The sequence below is a fragment of the Acomys minous genome (genome assembly GCF_964271855.1).
Source record: "Acomys minous genome assembly, chromosome: 3".
NCBI classification, from domain to species: domain Eukaryota; kingdom Metazoa; phylum Chordata; class Mammalia; order Rodentia; family Muridae; genus Acomys; species Acomys minous.
The window spans coordinates 36,987,558-37,008,580 of record NC_140485.1 but is presented as its reverse complement, the minus strand read 5'-3'; the positions used below and the strand labels follow the sequence as shown (position 1 = coordinate 37,008,580).

Here is a 21,023-nt window from a genome sequence, read left to right as displayed (position 1 = left end):
GTTACATAGGCATGATCATAATAGGATAAAGTATTGTGTGTTGAGGAACTACAACAGCTGTCCAATCATCCATGTATCTTAGTACTCACGAATGATTATTGAATAGTTATAAAGGAGTAAATAGATTAGAAGATCTCAAGACTATATTACAAGAAAATTATGATTTTTAGATGAGGCACATTGAAATGATCTTTGATCACATTTAGATATATTGAGAGTATACTTTGCTATGTTAATAATAAACAAATAATAGCCTAAATCCAGTAACTATTACTTTTGATTCCTCCTAGGATTTTAATGTTAATTTTCATAATGTTTTCTAGGGGATTTTTTTTATTTTTAAAAATTAGAATGCATTAAGACATTCTTTCTTTATTTTATTTTTTATGTGTAGGAATTAGAACTTTGCCCATTTAAATATATTATGAATAGTATAATTCTTTATTTTTTATTCAAGTTACCTTTTCTTTATGAAATGATTGATTGCACTATATGGATGACAAAAACTTTTTTGTAATGGAGTTTTAGTCCAAGGATATTTTGATTTAAATGATACAGCTTTGAAACTGTGTTCTTAAAATGCATGGATTAATTTTTTGAGTTTCAGTGAAACAGTGTCTTTCCTCATGGTTCCACTTCTGACATACTCATTTCTGTTTACAGACTTCAACATACAAGGCAGCATCATAAGATTTTATATTTACATATCTTTCATTACATATGGTATGGATTTACTTCATACCCTAATTGACTATATGAACTTCCTAATTTCACTATAGCCTTCATCTATTTATTGTAAATTTCACTTTATATATATTTTACTATTTATCTTTTCACATTTATATTAATATAAAATTTGTATAGAATATTTAAATTTTGGAATGTGAAAGTGCGCATTCTTCTGTAAAAATTGTGTATATCAGTCTGTATTTAGTACATTCTCACACAAGTAGGTAAAATGTGCATATAACATTTAAAAAATATTTTATTCACATATAATTTAAACTACTTGTAGTCACTCTGGTCATTTATTTTTACCCAACTCTGCTGATTTGGCACTAGCTTATGAGAAAATTCTCCCTTTTAAATGTAGTTTGTTCAGTCCCATGATAAAGTAACACATGGCTTGTTCTTTTATTCTCTTGAATCCTTCCATTATATTCTCTATATTATAACTATCAGTCATTTATTAAAGTGCGAACATAGTTCCTTTAATTAGTTCCACTTGAAAAATGTGTAGAATAACTTTTTAAGACATGTATAAAACTTTATCTGAATGAGAAACTTACAGAACACTTATTTGTTGCTGAGATTTTGTTTACTTTATACTCCAGGGAATTTCATAGAATTTCTCCCTATCAATAGCTCTTACTAGTCTAACATTGTTAATTCTTTTAGATCTTAGAATATTTACCTTTCAGAATAGTATGTAGTACAGCGGAAAGCTCCATGCAGCAAGCGGTTCAAGTCCACACAGCTTTCTTATGATGATCCACATGTAATTACGTATTTCCCGTCTCACTTCACATTAAGACAGAGCACTATATGAGAACAGAATCTGTTTCTTGCATATGGCATGGTATCTGGCACAAATCATGTGTACATAAAGTTCTCCATGTTTTCTGCCAACTCGCTGGACACTTGTTTAATCAATGAGCAAATGCGTGTGTTTTCCAAGGACTTTGCTAAATGAAAATGAAGAATTTTCTCTATTATTAGCACTTTCTTCTTTTAATATTGTAGTACATTTCTTCATAATTTTTATTCTTGCTGTTTGTTTCAGGAAATATAACCAAGTTAATGAATAAAACAAATTATAATGAGGTTTCTGAATTTGTGTTTCTGGGACTTTCAACATCTAGACCAATACAACATCTCTTCCTTACCTTCTCTGTGGTATTTTACATAATCATTGTACTGGGAAATTCTATTGTTGTTTTTACAGTGGCATTTGAGCCACATTTACATTTCCCCATGTACTTTCTATTGGGAAACCTGTCATTTATTGATTTATGTCTTTCCACCTTAACTGTACCGAAGATGATTTCTGACCTGTCCTCTGGGCACAATACCATCTCATTTCAGGGCTGTGTCTTCCAGATATTTGTCCTGCACGTACTGGGAGCATCTGAGATGGTGTTGCTGGTAGCCATGGCCTGGGACAGATACGTGGCCATATGCAAGCCACTCCACTACCTGACCATCATGAGCCCACGGATGTGCCTTTTGTTTCTATCTGGTGCCTGGGTTATTGGCCTTTTGCATTCAGTGGCCCAATTAGCTTTTGTGGTCCATTTGAGTTTTTGTGGTCCGAATAAGATAGATAGTTTTTACTGTGATCTTCCTAGGTTTATCAAACTGGCCTGCATAGACAACGACAGAATGGAGTTCATGGTGGCTGCCAACAGTGGTATCATTTCTATCGGTACCTTCTTCTTATTGATTATCTCCTACATTGTGATCCTGGTCACTGTAAGGAAACACTCATCAGGTGATTTGTCCAAGGCCCTCTCTACACTCTCTGCTCACATCTCGGTGGTGGTTTTGTTCTTTGGACCATGCATCTTCGTGTACATGTGGCCATTTCCTACTGTGCCAGTGGACAAGTTTCTTGCCATCCTGGACTTCATGATTACACCCATCCTGAATCCAGCCATTTACACGCTGAGGAACAGAGACATGAAGGTGGCAATGAAGAGACTGAGTAATAAGATCCTGCATTTTAGGAAAATGTCCTGAATAATCCCTAAAAATAGTGAACATCCTTATATAACAATATTTTTCTTTCTATGTTTGATTTTTAAAATTGTATAATGCCCTCAAGGATTATCTATGGTGCTGTAAATTAGATGTAATTTCATGGGTGAATAAAATCTCATTTTATATAAAACAACAACTTTACAAAATTAATTTATTTTTTATTTTATGTTTTGCCAGTGTTTTGTCTATTCTATACAGTGGCTGTGATTGCAAGAATAGGGTATCAAATCCTCTGGAACTGGAACAAATGAGTGTTATTAGGCACTATGTGGTTCCAAACTAAGTCTTCTACACAAAGAACAAATGTTCTTAACCACTGAGTGTTCTTTCTAACCCCAAAAACAATTTCTTTTTTTGCCAATCAATATACACTTACCACGTTTTCACATCATGCATATTGTCATTAAATTGCCATAAACATGGGAATCTAAATGTCTTTGTGGAAAGATATATCATATGTAACCAGTAAAGTGATTGCCAATTTATGTGATACTTTTATTTATTAGTTTTCTGAGAAACTTCCTTAATGTTTTCTGTTATGGTTGTAGTAATTAAAATTGATGCTACTAACAGTATAGGATAATTCACTTCTCTCTATCATCTTGCTAAGATAATTTGTAATGTTTTATTAGTGTATATTAATTATAGATAGTGATGAGTTTTCATTTTAATACATGTACATAATGTATTTGATTATATTCACTCTTTACTATAGTCTCTTGTCAAACTACTACACCTTCCTATTCCCACTAATTCCCAACTAGTTTCACTTCTACATCATGACTTCTTCTGTGACCCAATGGGTTTTATTATTGTTGTTTATAGGAGTAGGAACATTTTGCCAATGGCTAAATGTAAAGTATCTCTAAAGAAAATGTTTCTGGAGACTCGATACTCTAAGAGCATATATAGGGGGAGGAGGTCTCCCTCAATCACAGACATAGGAGATGGGAGAAGGGGAGAAGTGGGAGGGAGGGAGGAAAAGGAGGAAACAAGGGAAGGGCTAACAATTGAGATGTAATATGAATAAATTAATTTTTAAAAATTGAAAAAAAAAGAAAATGCTTCTGTTTTCTTGTCATCTTGTATCATGGTATTAATCCTAAGAAAGCAATGCAGTGGACCCCTATACGAAAGCCCTCTTCGCAACAGAGTATTGACAGGCCAAGTCCAGTGGAGATCTTACGAAGACAGTAATATCTATTGTGATTTCCAGTGTAACAACTCTTCCCTGTCACGAAATCAAGATCTCACATACCTCTACCCTTAATCATTTCTTTCAATCATCCTGCCCCCTTATTTTGTGATACATCTGTGTATTCACCACTGTTCACTGCAAAATTAGCTTTTCTGATACAACCTTAAGGTATATATTGTCCCGTCACATAAACATAATTATTTAAAAGGCATTCTGACAGGCATATCCATTTAAAATAGCAGTTGCTTTTCCAGTAAGACCTATAACCTTGCACATAACTGATATTTTGATGAGGATAAAAGAAACATATGTGAATTCTGTCTTACTTACCAAGTATCAAACACACTAAGACAGTGGTTGGTTATTCCCATGACAGACTTGTCACTATAGTAATGGTGAGCTATAGTTTTGGACAATGATACTGCTATACGTACATTACAAAGTTGAATAACATTGCTGATGACAATTATCTTCCAATAAACAACATAATATACTCTGGCATTGCAAGGAGGTGGCCATCAGTGAGGAAGCTTCCCGTCCCAGTGAATTTCTCTATGCCCTGACCAAGGCTTGTGGTGTCTTCAGCAGAAACAACTGTGGTGCCAATTGCCTCTATCGTTATAGGAGCTTATGAAGCCTTCCTGAACAATAACTCATAAGAAAATGGCCTACATCTAGCACTAGAATTTTCATTCACCTCCTTAAGACTTCTGTAAACAGATTCATTCACTCACATGAGTTACCTCCTATCATGATCTTATTAGTTCATGTTCTATTGATTAGGTCATAAAGTATAAGCTTTGTCAAATATTATTAGTTTGGTTGGTCTCTCCACTCCCACTTCTCCCGCTAATCCCTGTTCTTCCTCTCTATTGTTTCTCTCTCCACTTCTATGCCACAGGCATGCTATGTCTCACCACCATTGAAGAGATTTTTTCTCAGGCTCATTGCTAGTCTTCCATTCTGTTCACACTATCATCCCTACACTAGTGCAGGATCTAAGGCTTAGAAATTAGGACACACATATTAAAGTGAATGTGAAAATTTCATTTTCAAGTCTGCGTTTCCTTACTTTCTATAATATTTACAGTTCCATTAATTTTCCTACAAAATTCACAATGTTATTCCTTATCACAGCAAAATCACATAGTGGATATATACCAAATTTTAATTTTTCATCCATCCTTTTTTGAATATCTAGGCTGATTCTATTTCTTTGTTATTTTTAATAGAGTAGACATATATATGGGTATGCAATTATATCTAAAGAATACTTTGGTCCATGATAAGAAATAGCATAGATGGAAACACTAGAGTTGTTTTTGAGAAATCTCCTCTACGGTTTGCATGGCTTACGTACCAGTATACCCCCCAGCAACAATAAAGAATCTTGATCTTCACATCCTGGGCCGAATTTGATGATATATGTTTTACTAATGATGCACATCTCAACTGTAATTAAACAAAATCTAAAAAAATTATAATTGCTGCTTGCAAAAGATGCTAACATTGACATCTTTGATTTATTTGGGGTTAATTTTTGTGCAAGGTAATAGATATGTCTTATTTCTTTTTTCTATATGTGCATTCCCAGGATCATTTTCAAAGATGGTGTATATTCTCAAACTTGTGTCTTTGACATCTTTAATCAAGCATTGGGTAAGTGTAAATGTATATACATATGTTTGTGTCTCTTTTTTGGTGCCCCATATAAATCAGGTGGGTTAGTTTGGTTTGATTTTTTTCTATTTCTATGAAGAATGCCATTCCCTTCAGAATTACACATGCACACACACACACACACACACACACGCACACACACACACGCACACACACACACGCACACACTTTTGTTCTCTTGTCATATTGCTGCAGCTAAGACTTCAAGAAGTATTCTCAACAGTACTAGAGACAATGGGCAGCCTTCTCTCATTCCTGATCTTTAGCTTTCCATCTATTTACTAGGATATTGACTAAAAGATTTATATATATATATATATATATATATATATATATATATATGTATGTATGTGTCCTGTATTCCTAATACTTTCAGAGTTCTTTTCTTTTTATATAAAGTAGTGTTACATTTCTCAAGCCCTTTTTTTGCATCAAATTTTGTCTCTGAGTCTATGTGGTTGATAACAGGTATTGTTTTATGTATGATTAATCATTCTTGAATCTCTGAGTTAAAATTCATCCTGATGAATAATATTTTATTTGTTCTTGAAATTTGCTTATAATATTTTAATGATAAAGTATTCATCTAAGTTATCCTTGAGACATTGGTCTGTAATTTTCATTTGTAGTGATGGGTGTTTCTTTAGCTGTATTGGGTACTGTGGTAATGCTGGCTGGTTTCATAAACAATTAAAGAGCACTACTTTCTTTTACAACTTATGAACTGATCTGAAAGAAATTGGAGTTAGTTTTTCTTTAAAGGCCTGGTAGAATTCTAAACTGAATTTCGCTAGTATTGGGGGGGTGGCATTCTACCTGCTTTTTTTTCACTGCTGTCAATCTCTTGAGGTTTTAATAATAGCTTTGAAATATGTAATGATGTTTCATTTTGGTGTTACTCCATTTTGTGATTAGTAGTGGTAAATTTTTCTGTAGACTTATTGGCCAGCTCGATTTTCTTCTTGAAAAAAGTGTTCTATTCCTGTAAAAATCATTCATGTAGACAAGAAAAACACAAGATAAAACAAAATCATGTAAGAATTCATTCAGAAGGTAGAAGAATGAGGAGTGTGAAATTAAGGTAATACATTTACATAATGTATATGAATTTGTACTGGACTACATTGAGATAAAAATTTAATACAACTTAGATATTTATTATTCTCCTATTAAAAGTATATCAGAATCATAAAATAATTATGGAACAAAAAGAAAAGTAGGGGTGTGCATTAAAATTAATAGTAAATATAAGGAGTAAAAAGATGACTTAATTTTTAGAATTAGCAAAATAAGAACATAATATTTCATTTTACAGTTTAGTAGTGGTGGTGTATTCCTTTAATCTCAGCACTCAGGGTGCAGAGACAGTCAGATCTCTAAGAGTCCAAGTCCAGCATGGTCTATAGACTATGTTCCAGGACATCCATACAGAAAAATTCTGTCTCAAACAACAATATCAACAACACCAACAAAACAAACAACAACAAAAAGATCAATTTTACCTATTTTTAAAAACAGAGAACTTTAAAGTTGATCTTAAAACATGACAAATTTCAACTGACAACTGAAAAAATAAATAATGTTATAATATTGAAAATGTATGAAATATGAATTTCAAACCTGAAAGAATACAAAGGACAAATAGACATGAAAACAAGCCTTAGAAAGGCAATATAGGCGATAGTGATATAAAATAAGAAGGAATCATAGGGAGAGTTAATTGAAATACTATTAAATACAGTGTTCTGTGTGTAAATGAATGCTAGAACTGAAGAAGGAGAAAATGGAAACATTCTAAGAACTGAAAAAGGAACAGACCCACATATTTAAGAAAATTAGTATAAAGCAACAGGTAGATACTAAAAAAAAAATTGTTATTTTTCTGAAATCTAAAAAGGAGATGAGTCAGTGGTTAGTGATGTAGCTTCATAAGTGTGAGGGCCTGAATTCCATCCCCAGCATTTATGTAAATGCTGTGTAAGCAAACCTATAACCCCAGTACCTAGGAGGTGGAGATAAGATATCCCTGGGCCAGGGTAGCCAGCTAGACTATGCCAATAGGTGAGCCAATGACTTCAAGGCTCTTCCCCACTTTTTCTTTCAACACATCTAGTGTATCTGGTTTGGGGTACAGAACTAAACAGAGAATTCTCAACAGAGAGGAATATTGAATGGCTGAGAAACACTGAAAGAAATGCTCAATGTCCTTAATCATCAGGGAAATGCAAGTCAAAACGACTCTGAGATTCCACTTTTCACCCATCAGAATGGCTTAGATAAAAAATTCAAGTGATAGCAGATGCTAGTGAGGATGTGGAGAAAGGGGAACACTCCTCCATTGCTGGTGGGAGTGCAAACTTGTACAACCTCTTTGGAAATCAATCTTGTGCTTTCTCATGAAATTTGGAGTAGTGGTACCTCAAGACCACATTATTCCACTCTGGGTCATACACCTGAAAGATGTTCCATCATACCACAAGGACATTTGCTCAGCTATGGTCATAGCAGCCTACTTTAATAGCCAGAATGAGAAAACAACCTGGATGTCCCTCAGCTGAAGAATAGATAAAGAAACTGTGGTACATTTACACAATTGAATTATACTTAGCTATTAGTAACAAGGAAATCTTGAAATTTTCAGGTAAATGGATGGAACTAGAGATAATTATCCTGAGTGTGGAAATCCAGATCCAGAAAGACACTCATAGTATATACTCACTTATAAGTGGATACTAGCCCAACATACATGTCCTCTAATATACTCCACCAAGCAGGGAATCAAGACAAATGCTGGGACTTGCTGCTGGACTTTAGGTAAGAATGATATGAAAAGATTGGTATATGGAAAGACCAGAGGGTTCATGAGCCCCATAGGAAAACCATCAAGCAGGTAGATCTGAACCCAGGGGTGCCTACACAAACTGTGACACCAACCAAGGGCAATGCATTTAGTAAACCTAGACCCCCTATTCAGAGCTACCCAATGGACAACTCATTCTCCATGGTTGTGGGGAGAGTTAGTACTACCCTGGACATGAACTATGGTGCCCATAACATGATCACTTCCCCCTTAGTGGGGAGGCCAGGTGGCACACAGAGGAAGGGAAAACGTGCTCTCCACATGAGATGTGATAAGGTGTGGTCAACTGATGAGGGAAGAGGTCCCCTTTTGTCAGATGTCCAGGGGAGGGAAATAGAGCATAAGAATGAGGGAGGGTGGAAATGGGAAGATACAAGTGAGGGGATAAATATTGGGATGTACCCTAAATAAATTATAATAAAATTTAAAATATAGTTATTTAGACAGAAAAAATATTCTTTGCCCAATGATGAATGAAATTTGTAAAATTAAAGTGACTGAGATCTTTCAACTATCACTACCTATACGTTCTGTTATTGGAGAATTCTTTTAGTCTAGATAAAAGGTGCAAATGTCACTAGTTTAGGAACCCACAAGTTAACATTTTAATATTTTGAAATCCTAAAATATCAATTAAAATCATTTGCTAGCTTTGCAATCTTTTCATAGCAATTTTAATATCTTTGTTTCTTAAAGTATAAATAGCTGGATTCAGGAGAGGTGTGATAACTGCATAAAATACAGCAAGAAACTTGTCCACCCAGGTTATGCTGACTGGCCACAGATAGATGAAGATACAGGGCCCAAAAAATATTACCACCACTATGATGTGGGCAGTGCAAGTAGAGAGAGCTTTGGATGCCCCATCCTTAGAGTGAAGGCAGACGGTAATTAGGATATGAGAGTAGGAGATCAGCAACAGAATGAAGCATATGGCTGCTAGTACTCCACTGTCAGCATTTATCACAATTTCTAGAACATTCATGTCCATGCAGGCTAGCTTGATGACCAGTGGAATATCACAGAAAAAACTATCCAAAACTCTGGATCCACAGAAGGGCAGATTTACAATTAAAACCAGTTGGCTTATTGAATGTACAAAGCCAATGATCCATGATGCCAGCACCAATCCAATACATGTACATCTGTTCATAATGCTGGTGTAACGGAGTGGCTTACAGATAGCCACATAACGGTCATAAGCCATTGACACAAGCAGTACCATCTCACCCCCTCCAAAGAAGTGTCCAAAGAAAATCTGACACATGCACCCTCCAAAGGAGATAGTCTTTCTTTCCTTGAGGAAGTCTGTGATCATCTTAGGTGTAGTGACTGAGGAAAGGCAGAAGTCAATGAATGAGAGATTGGCCAACAGGAAGTACATAGGGGAATGGAGGCGAAGGTCAGTGATGATTAGGACTACAATAAATATGTTGCCCAAAATAGTGACTAAGTAAAGTGAAGAAAATATCACTAAGAAGAAGGCCTGGAGTTTCCAAGAGTCACATAGGCCAAGAATAATGAATTCAGACACCTCAGACTGGTTTACTTCCTCCATTTAGTTCAGGTCCAAATCATTCTGAAGGAAAATATAGATGTTAGATTTTGTGAATAAGAGAGGATATGAATTAAAAAGATTTTTTATACTCTTCTCGTGGAAGTGATTAGACCTATTACCCTTGGAGAGACTTGGCTTTCTCTGTAACATTCATACATTCTAAGCCCTAGAAACTTTACTCTCATTTATTTACACAGATTAATTCTTGTATAAGTGTTTAGGAAGAAATGTACACTACTTCTAGTGGACACTAACAAAACAGATAACATATTGTGCTGAAACACAGGTGAAGTATATCAACATAAAATATAAATGATTTTTAGTAAAATATAATAATTAAAGTGGATTTTTGACATAGTTTTTACAAGAAAAGCAATGGAAGTTACTATACTTTATAAGGACTTTATAGAACAAAATATTCAATGACAAAGAAAATTTAAGAGGAAAGTAACAAAGTCAGATAAGGTCAAAGATAATATGAAGCTGAACACACATATTCTTAATTTTTTATTCTTGTACTTTATCATATCCATTTTTATAATATATATCAATTAATATTTAGTGAGTGCACTAAATTCTAAGGGTTTTCTACTTCACATTTTTAAGGCTAAAAGTATTATCTTATATCCCAAACTAAAACCATCTGCTTATTTTATTATATGTTATTTTCTATGGAAGTTTGTAGGGTTTAGTAGAATTATAATAGATGTCGATTTATGCTAAACTGATTCATATTGGTTTCAATATTAGTAATGAATTATAATTGACTTTCAAGAGTGTCCAGTGAAGGAAAAGTAAATTTCTATTCATAAAGAATGTGCTTCTAAAGCATAAGGGCATGAAACAAAGCTTGGAAAAAAGAATTAAAGAATGGATGGTAAATGAAAATCAGATCCTTTCCATCTTTTAAAGTTGTTTATTTAAGAATCACATAAAAATTAATTCTGTGTCCCTGTCAATCTATCTGACTTCCACATGTGTTACTTTAGCTTACTGTGTGACTAAATTTCATAGCATTTAATTATGAAACATTCATGCCAGCATGAATTCTCTAACATTATTCCTTTTCCTTCTGTGATATCATCTTTAGATTACTGGAGTGGTTTTTTTGTTTTACAAAATCACACTTTCCGATCTCTCTCTCTCTCTCTCTCTCTCTCTCTCTCTCTCTCTCTCTCTCTCTCTCTCTCTCTGACTAGTAGCCATTTATAGCTTATCTGGAAATTTCTGATGATTATACTTACCTTTCAGTGTCTCTAAGAAATCTTTTATTCCATGAAAACTATGTATCCCCATGATTCAGAATCATTATGAACAAGTGTTCTTCAATCAGGCCAACCCAAAGGCTGCATGACCTTAGACAAAACACTCTTCTTGATGCTTTTAGAGAGTCGTCATCCAGGACAGCCTGACAAACATCTTGATACTTCTGAAAATTATGTAGGAGTCCCAAATCCCACCTATTAATATTCATCATAAGATAGTTTGAAAATAAAGAAGAAATTTAAACAAGTGTGTATAGATCACAAATTTATCAGAGAGACTTAGTACCTGACAAAATGTTTTTTCATGAATACATCACTGTCCATAGTTGTAACAAGACTCGGAAATAGTACCAAAGTGAGGAAAACAATCCATTTTCCTCTGTGCCAGTGGCTTGTAAAAAAGTGTAAAGTATATAGTTAGTGCAGAGTAGTCTTTTGGGAATGATATTTTCTTCTATCTTTATCATACTCCTTTGAGACCTCACAGTTTCAGAATTGTCTCTTGTTAAAGTCAAGGAGAGGAAGGTGAGGATATAACACGAAGCTTTAAGTGACAATAGTTAAGCATGGCTTTAAGCATTTTTCTCTACATTCACAAAAAACTAATATATTAAAAAACTTAACTGACATTTTTCTGTAGATGCTACATGACTTTTATCAAAGGGACTGGGTGACTATCTTTGGGAGCTGCTCTGGCTAATTCGCTATCAGTGTTTTCGGTCATGGTTATGTTAATATTGCCAAATGGAAATAGAAAATATGTTCACATCTCTAAATTCTCTGTTCTAGTATGTACAATGTTCTGTGTGTAACATATCCAGTTTTTAAAATCTATGTGGCCTGGATATGTTGCTCAACAATAAAGCTCTGATTTGAGTCTCAGCTATATGGGGATTGCGGAGGGGAAAACTAAATTGTTAACAGTATACTAAAAAACAAAAATAAAGCTGATCTGCAAGAACCACACTCGTTCTTGCTATCAGGTATCTGTTGAGGCATCTCATAAAAATAATATTTTCAAATGTTCAATTTTTCTCAGTTTGGATAACATTACATATTCTTTTTTATTTCTGTGTCCTAGTTGTGAATCTTCAACTATGATTATGTAATCTTGAGCAACTTCAGAAACCAGGGCATAGGGGTGAGTTCATGACTGGTACTATAAACGTAGCTAACTTCCAATGGCCAGTAAATTCCTGGATACTAGAAAAGAAACCAACTACTAGCATTTTCATAACCCAGTTCATTTCCAATTGCATTTTAAGCGCTCAACCTTGAGTCTAGAGATAAGCGTAATTCTTACCTCCCATCCAGCAATCTTCTTTTGTGACAAGATAAAGATTATTACAGAAATCAACAACTGGTGGAAATACAAAGAACAACATACCATGAGGTGCCCAACATAATTCCAACACCAAAGGCTAAGGAATCATCAGGGAAGAGTGGGAAGAAAGATATTAAGAGCCAGAATATTACAATTCCTGCTAAACTTTTCTGTACATCACAAGAAATCTGCACCCATTAAATCTCAGTAATATAGTCATCCAAAGAAGGCATGCATATTAAGAGCAGCTGACATACCAATGTAGATTGGAGAAATCTTACAATACCATGCCTAGATTCCTTGCTATAGGTAATGAATTGCTGCCAAAGGAGGAAGAGTCAATGTTATCTAGGAACAGACCTAGAATAGGTTACCCATGTCTAACTAGTCATCTCTAAATAGGCATACATGTGAAAAATACTAAGTGGACTCAGCAGGGGTGTGTGTATTTGTTTGTGTCTGTTTATGTGTGTTTATTTCACAAAAGTAATGAAAGGAAAGGTCATAAATTTGAGAAAGAATTGGAGAAACCAAGAGGAGTTGTAGTAAAATAATGTAAATATGGTAAATATATGAAATTTTGAAAAAATTAAAGCAAGAAAATAAATAAAAATAAGATTATCACATTACCAACACCAGTTACATATTTCATCAAACTGTAGTAAAATGTTCAGCATCATTCTTGAGATAAACAGTAAACATCAATCTTTTTTAAATATATATTTTGACAATTACATACATATATTGATTATATATATATCCAGAAGCACAATTATCTCTGGACAAATCCCCTAGCTACCTCACTTTTCTATTCATTATTCCTCTCTCTGAACCTCTTTTTCTTCTCAGCTAATGCTCTTTCTACATTCATGTATCTTAGTTTATTAAATTAAAAAATTTTTTTTTAATTTAAATTAATCTTCATATGGAACCATAAAAATCCACTGAGAGACAAAACAATTCTGAATAAAAGCATGGTGTAGAAAATATAAGATTACTGATTTCAAGTTGATATAAGTTCCCAGTTCTAGATATAAAGTTATTGTGTTATTTCTGTACTCCCTGCCCCACCCCACCCAATGACAGGGGATTCAGCCATAAGCAGAGGTCTGGGTGACATAAGGAAAGATGAGCTGGAGGAACGAATGCCAAAATGTGCAAGTATCTCAGAGATTTATGGTGGGAGGAAACCTGACTAGTTTAGGGAGTTAAGAATAGAGTAATTACTGCTCAGTTGTTGTGCTGTGAAGCTTGATAAACAAATAATATGAGTCTCAATTATTTGGGTGATAACTGGATTAAGAGAGAAATTGAGAAAAAAACCCCACTATTTTATAAAAATAATTTTAACATTTTGGCATACCAAGTGGGACAAAAATTACACAGGATCTAAACTTATAGGAAGCAACACAGAGAAGTTTCTTAGTTCAGTTCCTTAAAGAAGAAAGCAAACAGTTTCTCAGTCAGTAACTCAGGGTTCCTTAATTAGACTCCCCACAGTGCAGCAAGGCCTCTTGGTTTGCAAACAAACAAACAAACATGCAACCCAAATGTTAAGACAAACCCAAGAGAGGCAAAGCAGAATATCAGGAGACAATTGGAGAGCAGTGTTTACACAATATTGAGATAGGAGATTCTCCAAACAAAAATTCAAGCCAATATGTGGCTTGAATTCTGAAGAACATGACTTTAAGGTTAGACATTTGTTAGAGATGGTGACAGTCTTGGAGATGCCACTGCAAATTGGGGCTGATGGTGCTTCAGCATGTATATCCATTGGAATACAATGATATTTTAGATGTTATGACATGAATACTGTTTACAGATATAACATAATTCTATTTCTCAAACAATTACGAAAAGATCAAACAATAGTTTTTTTTTAAGTGGCCATAAAACAGAGGGGAACATAATATCACCCTTAAATAGATTAAATAATAATTTGCTGATTTTAACATTTTTAAACGAGCCAAATAGAACATCTGCGAAGATATACTGGGTTTTAAAAAGGACTGCTGCATTAGATCAGGATGTAGAGGCCCTAATTCCTAAATGGAAAACAGGAAATACGTTTTGTTGTGGAAAGGGCTATGCTGTTGTCTCAATGTTTAAAAAAAAAGGAAAATTTTGATAAAATTCATATTTGACAGGGAAGACCTCATGATCTTGGCTGCTGACAGAAGGAAAGAAATAATGTGTTAAATATATTATGAAAATGTTTTATATTCTAAGAAATTGAAGCGTTTGCTGGCCCTCACAAAGTTAACACTACATATTGAAGTAATCTAAGACTTCTGTGTACTCAAACTATTCAACCTGTCTTTAATATAACATTGCAACAATCAACCTTACTTTCCTTGAACTTCCCATATAAACAATTTTTAAAAGCTAAACTGCAGGCCGGGCGTGGTGGCGCACTCCTTTAATCCCAGCACTCGGGAGGCAGAGGCGGGCGGATCGCTGTGAGTTAGAGGCCAGCCTGGTCTACAAAGTGAGTCCAGGACAGCCCAGGCTAACACAGAGAGACCCTGTCTCGAAAAAAAAAAAGCTAAACTGCACTCTCAAACTGTATGTTCTTCGACACTGAGAGCCAGGTAAGTGTATCAGTAGCTAAAAGATGCAAATACAGAAGTTGAAAGTCAACGGTGAAAATGGTAGGAGGCGGTGGATGAGAGAGGTTATTCGAAGGAGTTAATATTATAAGGTTCATGTAAGTATGAAAATATCATAATTTAATTCATTGTTTTGCCCAATTAACATGTTAACAAACATTTTAAACCGAAATTAATGTTAGTATCTACTTGGTTTTCAATGTAGGCCATAATTTATAATTTATACTATATAATAAAATGTCAAGTGTTGTTTTTCTTTGAAAATATTTTGCTTTCTTTCTGTTCACATCAAAATCTTACCAAAGGGGGAAAAAACATAGAATTCCTCTCTTTAAGGTCATGGGATTCAGAAATACAATCCCTATGGTAAATGGCCTTGTGACTTAGATTAGCAGCCATTAGGTAGTCACCAAATGCTTTTGCCAGGTTGTAGGGAGTCAGAGCATTGGTAAGAAGCACTAACCATAAAGCATCCAAGAGGAAGATACTTTCTAAAGACATAGTGGAAATGCTCTTGCTGGTATTTGAGGATGGTAGGTAAGTAAACATTAACCACACAATAAAATTAGCAGTTATTTCCTTGTATAGATAATGCACAGTGTTCCTACTATATTTAGAGTTCCTTGCCTCCTTTTCTATCTTTCCTTCATATATACATAATAAACATTTATTTATGCTGGACTACCCAAAGCCAATTTAAAAACTGAATTGTTCTATATAACCCTAGGTTTCATCCTGTTCTTCCAAACAATTTGTGGTCTGTGTTATGTTTTCTTAGAAACTAATAAAGATACTATAAATGGACTTATAAAGTAAATGTCAGATGAAATCAGGAAGAAAGGCCAATAGTCCAAGTCTAAGGGCTTGAATGTGGTGGCCACTCAGAGTTTCAAGCAGTGACTACAAGAAAACTCAGAAAATATTCCATTTGTGTGCTTACCTTTGATTCTCTTGTTTTGCAGTCCTTCTGCCTCAGTCTTAGTGTTAGATCAGTATGAAGGAAGCAGGATACCTCGCCTTTAAATTTTAATTCCTTCCATTGTTGCATTTAGAGTGTTGTCCTTCTTTATTTTATATTCCCTATTATTTTCTCTTTGCCCATATCCCTTCTGCCCTGTTTCTTCTCCTTTGCTTTCACTGTGTTGGTGTTTCCAGTATCAATCAAATTACTCTTCTGTTTTAAAGGAAATAGTGGTGGACTGCACATAACTGTGAGTTTTTACATTGATGATAATCTATTGTTGAGAGCATTCTTTGTAAAGTGACATACATTAAACAGAAAATAATTTTTCTCACATTTTAAACCTTTACTATAATTTCATATGACATCACTCCATTCATTTTATATCTCTGTTATTCATGACTCTAGTATTTTGTATATGTAAGTCCACTTTTAATTAACACTGGTACAAGATTTTTAGACCATTTAAACAATGTAGGAATACAGAATTCAGGAAGTTAAAGCCACATGGAATTCTACCTTTAAGGCCTCATTAACAGTGGTATTATTTGGTGTTTCTTCTTGAAGAATGTTTAAATTCAAATATGTTTACAAATCATCGCATTACCATTTTTATACTTCCTCTTATTTTTCAGTTAAATAGAATCCCTCTAGACTTGTACATGTAAAACTATTCAGGTAAGTTATAAATATTCATTTTATTTAATTGCATGTAATACTAAGATTAATACATTCATTATTGTCACATTATTAATATTAAACTTTGTAATAATCCTTACATTTTAAATTTTGCTAAATATTAGTTTATAGTGCATTTGCAATGTACAAAATAATATTTTATATTAAAATCTTAAAAATATTGGGCATCTTTTGTTCATCTATCTCTCCAGCCTTTGTATGTGTTGATTCTGTTGTGAATTTTCAATACAAGTTGTGGTATTCTTCCAAGTTGACTCCGTATGTGTTAACATTTGGACCACCTTATGAGCACTGACATTCTGAATAAATGATGAATATATTTTACCTTTCCATGAAGACAATATTATCACTAAGGAATTATAAACACTTGGAATATAAAAGCAAGAGACATAGGAAATAAATCATTTTTTTCTACAACTCAAAAAACTCTCTTAGCGCTGCTTTAAAAAAACTGAAATGTTTGTGGTATGAAAGAATATTTGATTCACTCACAAAGTTGAAAGCATATTAAATGTGTTTACATTTTTATTCCAAAATAAAAAATATTTATTTTTGAAGATATTACTTAATTCCTCTAGAGTTTTTTATTAAAGGTCTTTTACAAAATACGTCTCTTGCCATTCACCTCAGTGGCTGTCCTGATCTATTTAATCTGCTATTTACAAAATAAAATTTTCCACCTAGGGCCTCCTCTCGTTGCCTCTACCTTTTTTTTCCCTTTAGTTAGGTACTTACTAGATATCTATAACAATCAGTGATCACAGCCTGGCTGCCCCAAGACATTCTTAGAATTTCTTTATGTGGAGGCAAGGCAAAAAGTAGAGCGAAGACAGGAAAAATGACAGGACACAGAGGGTGGAGGGGACCTTACTGGTGACTGTAAAATGAGGATTTCACATGTAGGACAATTACCTAAAATCATCAGCATTGTTAGTCTTAGTCTATGGCTCTCCACCCATTGCTTTAAGACAGGCTAACTCCCTGAACTTTGACTTACTGTTCCAGCTCAGGTGGAGGCTGGCAACCCTGGGTTCCGCTTGTCCATGTACTTCCTGCACATGTGCCCTTGCACTGGTCTTTTAAGCAAGTGCTGGGGATCTGAACTCAGGTGCACATGCTTGTACAACAAAAACCTTACTCAGTGAGTCACCTCTATAGCCCTAACTCTGCTTCATGATGTTTAAATGATCATCTGAAATCAACTAGAGTTTATGAGGGGAAATAAATATGATTTTCAAATTTCATTTGTTACAGTATAAATAATTCGTCAGTTCCCATAGTTTTCCATTTGTGCTAAAATAGGTTAACTAAGTCCTTCCGTTGTATTTTTGTACTTGACGATTTTAAAGTAGTAATTATGATCCCGCTACTGCTTTTTCTATCCCACAGGCTGATTATTGGTGTAAGTAAAAAAAACAAAATAAAATTCTCATCATGGATGTAAAGCGGTAGGTCTGTCCTGTCCTCCTGTCTGATGTCCATCAGGGCTTCCTTTCACTCCACTGTCTATGTTTCTTGGAGTCCTTGTGTGAAACAGTTACAAAAAATGGAATTCTCTCCTTTCCCTTTAATAGTAGCACGGCTATTATCAGTAGTGATGCCACCATGATGAGTCACAACATTACACTCTTCTTTTGCTTAATTGTATTTGCAGAGTAGATATTGAAACTTATTCAGCACCTAGTTTCAGGCATATGATAAATATTAGTTGGGGAGATAAACAAGTTAGCGCATTTTCAAAATAAATTCTAGTAATTCCATTAGAAAATAATCTGATCCCCTTCTGTCACAGACGTAGGTGAGGGGAGTAGGGTAAAAGAGGGAGGGAGGGAGAAACGGGAGGATACAAGTGAGAGGATTACAATTGAGATGCAATCTGAATGAATCAATCAAATTAAAAAAGAAAAGAATATGAATTGGTTTTTAAACATGTATTTATGACAAACTCTTCTTTTTTATTTTACTTTGTGCTGTTCCTTTGTTTTCAGACCCTTAGGGAACAGCCAAGAAAGTAAATGCTTAAAACAAATTACACCGAGGTGTCTGAATTTGTGTTTCTGGGACTTTCAACATCTAGACCAATACAACATTTTTTTCTTTGCCTTCTCTGTGGTGTTTTATGTAGCTGTCGTGCTGGGAAACAGCCTTGTTGTGTTTACAGTAGCCTTTGACCCACATGTACATTTCCCCATGTACTTTCTATTGGGAAACCTGTCATTTATTGATTTATGTCTTTCCACCTTAACTGTACCGAAGATGATTTCTGACCTGTCCTCTGGGCACAATACCATCTCATTTCAGGGCTGTGTCTTCCAGATATTTGTCCTGCACGTACTGGGAGCATCTGAGATGGTGTTGCTGGTAGCCATGGCCTGGGACAGATACGTGGCCATATGCAAGCCCCTCCACTACCTGACCATCATGAGCCCACGGATGTGCCTTTTGTTTCTATCTGGTGCGTGGGTTATTGGCTTCCTGCATTCAGTGGCCCAGTTAGCTTTTGTTATCCATTTACATTTTTGTGGTCCTAATAAGATAGATAGTTTTTACTGTGATCTTCCTCAATTCATCAAACTGGCCTGCATAGATCCCAACAAAATGCAGTTCATGATTACGGCCAACAGTGGGTTTATTTCCATGGGCATCTTCTTCTTATTGATTATCTCCTACATTGTGATCCTGGTCACTGTAAGGAAACACTCATCAGGTGATTTGTCCAAGGCCCTCTCTACACTCTCTGCTCACATCTCGGTGGTGGTTTTGTGCTTTGGACCATGCATTTTTGTGTACATGTGGCCATTTCCTACTGTGCAGGTGGACAAGTTTCTTGCCATCCTGGACTTCATGATTACACCCATCCTGAATCCAGCCATTTCCACACTGAGGAACAGAGACATGAAGGTGGCAATGAAGAGAGTGATTACTCAGTTTCTCAGTCTGAAGAAAATGTCCTAATCTACAGAAACACAAAAGGCATCTCCCGCTTGCTATCCTATAATCATAACTGAAGATTGCAATGCTAAGACAATTTATTATCCATTATCCAGCAGTTTAAAGATATTGGATGGTTTATATCAAGTTAACTGGCAATAATAGCATGTTTACGTAGAGGTCACTATGCATTTTGTGATAAGTATACTTTTATTATCCATAGAAAATATAAAACTTAAATATATTTCCATTCAGAGTATATATTTGAAAATTTGCTTTTCTAAGTTGATATTTTCCTGTCTTGAGAAAAAGATATTTACATTTTATCACAATTACATTTTGGCATGCAAATATATTTATTTTCTGTGCTGTTTCAGGATAGTTTGTTATTGTTTGTTATACTATGAATTTTAAAGAAATAATGTGTTAAATATATTATGAAAATGTTTTATATTCTAAGAAATTGAAGCGTTTGCTGGCCCTCACAAAGTTAACACTACATATTGAAGTAATTTAAGACTTCTGTGTACTCAAACTATTTAACCTGTCTTTAATATAACATTGTAACAATCAACCTTACTTTCCTTGAACTTCCCATATAAACAATTTTTAAAAGCTAAACTGCACTCTCAAACTGTATGTTCTTCGACACTGAGAGCCAGGTAAGTGTATCAGTAGCTGAAAGATGCAAATACAGAAGTTGAAAATCAACTGTGAATGTTAAAATCAGCCATTTATGTTTATTGGTTGATCATTAATGACTTTTTCTGTAAGAATGTCTGGATCATTTGGAAACAGTGACTTAAATAATTGTAAAGATCTTTTAAAGAATTATATAAAGTTTGTTACTCTTTTGTCATGTGATGTTTTTTATGCTGTTCATAAAGACACTGTGAAGTCTTAGATATGAGAATCATATCACTCACAGATACAGACACCACTCTCTCACACACACACACACCACACACACACACACACCGCACACACACACACACACACACACACACACACACACACACACACACACACACACACACGTCATACACCAGACAGATACTGATAAGGGTTTTCATGCAGACACAGGGATGATCAGGCTACAGGAATGCCTGTAGGCAGGCACAGATACACACACATGCAGCAGACAAACAGAGGACAGAAGACACAGGAAACATTAA

The 21,023-nt window shown here is 34.7% G+C and overlaps 2 protein-coding genes and 1 pseudogene across 3 annotated transcripts; 2 read left to right on the top strand and 1 right to left on the bottom strand.

Moving 5' to 3' along the window:
* Nucleotides 1-1,800: 1,800 nt before the first annotated feature.
* LOC311594699 (olfactory receptor 4F15-like) lies at nucleotides 1,801-2,739 on the top strand (the record flags this gene model as incomplete). Its single annotated transcript, XM_084776600.1, has 1 exon — nucleotides 1,801-2,739. One exon carries the CDS (start codon nucleotides 1,801-1,803, stop codon nucleotides 2,737-2,739), a length of 939 nt encoding a protein of 312 aa, XP_084632726.1.
* Nucleotides 2,740-9,144: 6,405 nt separating this feature from the next.
* Nucleotides 9,145-10,056, bottom strand: LOC311594706 (olfactory receptor 4K14-like; the record flags this gene model as incomplete). Its single annotated transcript, XM_084776605.1, has 1 exon — nucleotides 9,145-10,056. One exon carries the CDS (start codon nucleotides 10,054-10,056, stop codon nucleotides 9,145-9,147), a length of 912 nt encoding a protein of 303 aa, XP_084632731.1.
* An 8,876-nt stretch (nucleotides 10,057-18,932) lies between these two features.
* Nucleotides 18,933-19,872, top strand: LOC311594700 (olfactory receptor 4F6-like; annotated as a pseudogene). Its single transcript has one exon. The product of its transcript is annotated as an olfactory receptor 4F6-like (transcript).
* The last annotated feature ends 1,151 nt before the right edge of the window (nucleotides 19,873-21,023 follow it).